The sequence below is a fragment of the Berghia stephanieae genome, chromosome 9 (assembly GCF_034508935.2).
Source record: "Berghia stephanieae isolate SIO BIC M18660-M18661 chromosome 9, UCSD_Bste_1.3, whole genome shotgun sequence".
Lineage (NCBI taxonomy): Eukaryota > Metazoa > Mollusca > Gastropoda > Nudibranchia > Aeolidiidae > Berghia > Berghia stephanieae.
Window position 1 is genome coordinate 6,988,557 of NC_088368.1, and position 1,702 is coordinate 6,990,258.

The 1,702-nt window shown below is 43.9% G+C and overlaps 1 protein-coding gene across 1 annotated transcript in view; it reads right to left on the reverse strand.

Annotated features, from left to right (window-relative positions):
* Positions 1-1,085, reverse strand: part of LOC144980317 (THAP domain-containing protein 1-like) — a 1,500-nt gene extending 415 nt beyond the window's left edge. The window contains exons 1-2 of the mRNA XM_078927978.1: positions 961-1,085; positions 1-39 (exon numbers count right to left, since the gene is read on the reverse strand). The exon at positions 1-39 is cut by the window's left edge and continues 415 nt beyond it. Coding sequence (XP_078784104.1) covers positions 1-39; positions 961-1,085 — 164 coding nt within the window. The remainder of the gene's footprint in view (positions 40-960) is intronic.
* Positions 1,086-1,702: the final 617 nt, after the last annotated feature.

Below are 1,702 nucleotides of genomic sequence, written 5' to 3' on the forward strand. Positions count from 1 at the left end.
AGATCTTTCCTACGGCAATTGATGAGCCACTGCCTGCTACTGTAGAAAGAATTTTAAAAAGCAAACATGCCTATTTCACACGGCTGTGTACAGTTACAAAGTAGATCATGCCTAAGTTAATGAGCCTCATCTAAAATCACAACCCTCTATAACAAAAGGAGGCGCATTTATTCACTTAAATTGAATGATACTGATCCACTTATAACGCCATCTCAGGATACCCGCTGTGGTGTTGAATGGTCGTTTTGCATCGTTAATTTTTACAGTAGTAAGGGTATTTGATGGAGTTTAGGATGGTAGATTAAGGTGCAGTAGAAGAAATAGAAAATCAACCCAAACAAACAAACACACACACACACACACATGCATACATACACACACACACACGCACACGCGCACACAAACACACACACACAAAAAACACAAAAAAAAACAAACAAACACACACACACACAAGACCCACCGGCTTATTATTATTACAGTTTGTGTGTAGCCAAAGAGGATTGTATATGTAACGTTGTTACCAAAGCTGCCATAAACACAATACCCTTTACGGGCACCTCACCAGATAAATCAAACAAGCAGATTCATACGTCTGGCACTAGTAAGAGTTTTAAGTAACTCATAAATACGTGGGATCGAAACAACAACATTGTGGCATATTATATACGCTCACACACACTACAAACATTAGTATCTATTACCTTAACACATTCATAGTATAGCCTTTTAAAAACCAAACAAAGAGCTTATAGATAGTATGCAGATGACGTCACTCAGGCCTTTGTTATTGTTTTCGCCATCCGCGTTTGTGAGTTGTTCTCACTAAACTGTATTAACCAGACTATAAAAGTTCATGGTTACACAGAGTTTGTGTGTGGGTCCGTTATACTTCCGGATGGCAATGTTGTGAACTCCTTGGCCAAGCGCATTCTATCTATAAGATAGTGATTTACTCACATTTTGGGGTCCGATGGAAAGCGCAAGAATGACAAATCAGGCCTTTTATTCTTGGAGTTGCTACAGTTTGGGGCAGAACACCAACGACAATGCGTATTCTTTGCTTCTTTCATATTCGCCGCCATGATGATAAAATGTTTACCTGACTTCTTTTGGTTGCTGCACACGAGGCTCGATACGCCTTGCGCGTTTCGAGCCGAAATAAGTCCCGGCAACCCTTGTACGCAGAATCCCTGACTAAGGACAGAGCTGCATTCACGAGATGGAAGTCGGTTTGGACGAATTCAATCCCTCGTGGGGGCGGGGACCTACACTCCTCTAAGCTTGGTGAGAAGTTGCCAGGCTTTGATACCAGTAAGAGGAGGCACTGGGTGGCTGCGAATCAGCTTCGGTCGAGGAGCTGCCTAACGGCAAGTGCGTTACATCGGTGGGGTCTAACTTCCTGTCCAATATGTCCACGCTGTGGGCAAGAACCCGAGACGGCAGAGCATCAAGTCGAAAGGTGTGTTGTGACGATGCTACCAGGCGGGTATGCGACGGCGCACGAATGCGGACCGGACTTTGCTGATTGGGTCGATCGTCATAACATAATAGTGTGAACCATAAGAGGCTGCTGCCTTGCGCGACCTCGTAAAGTCTCTCGTTATTCTACGCTCTCTGCTAGGACTTACAGTTTGACGTCATTTTAAAGGTGTGTGCAACGTCTAGTGAGTTGTCGTTAGTTGAGCTCACGGAAACAAGT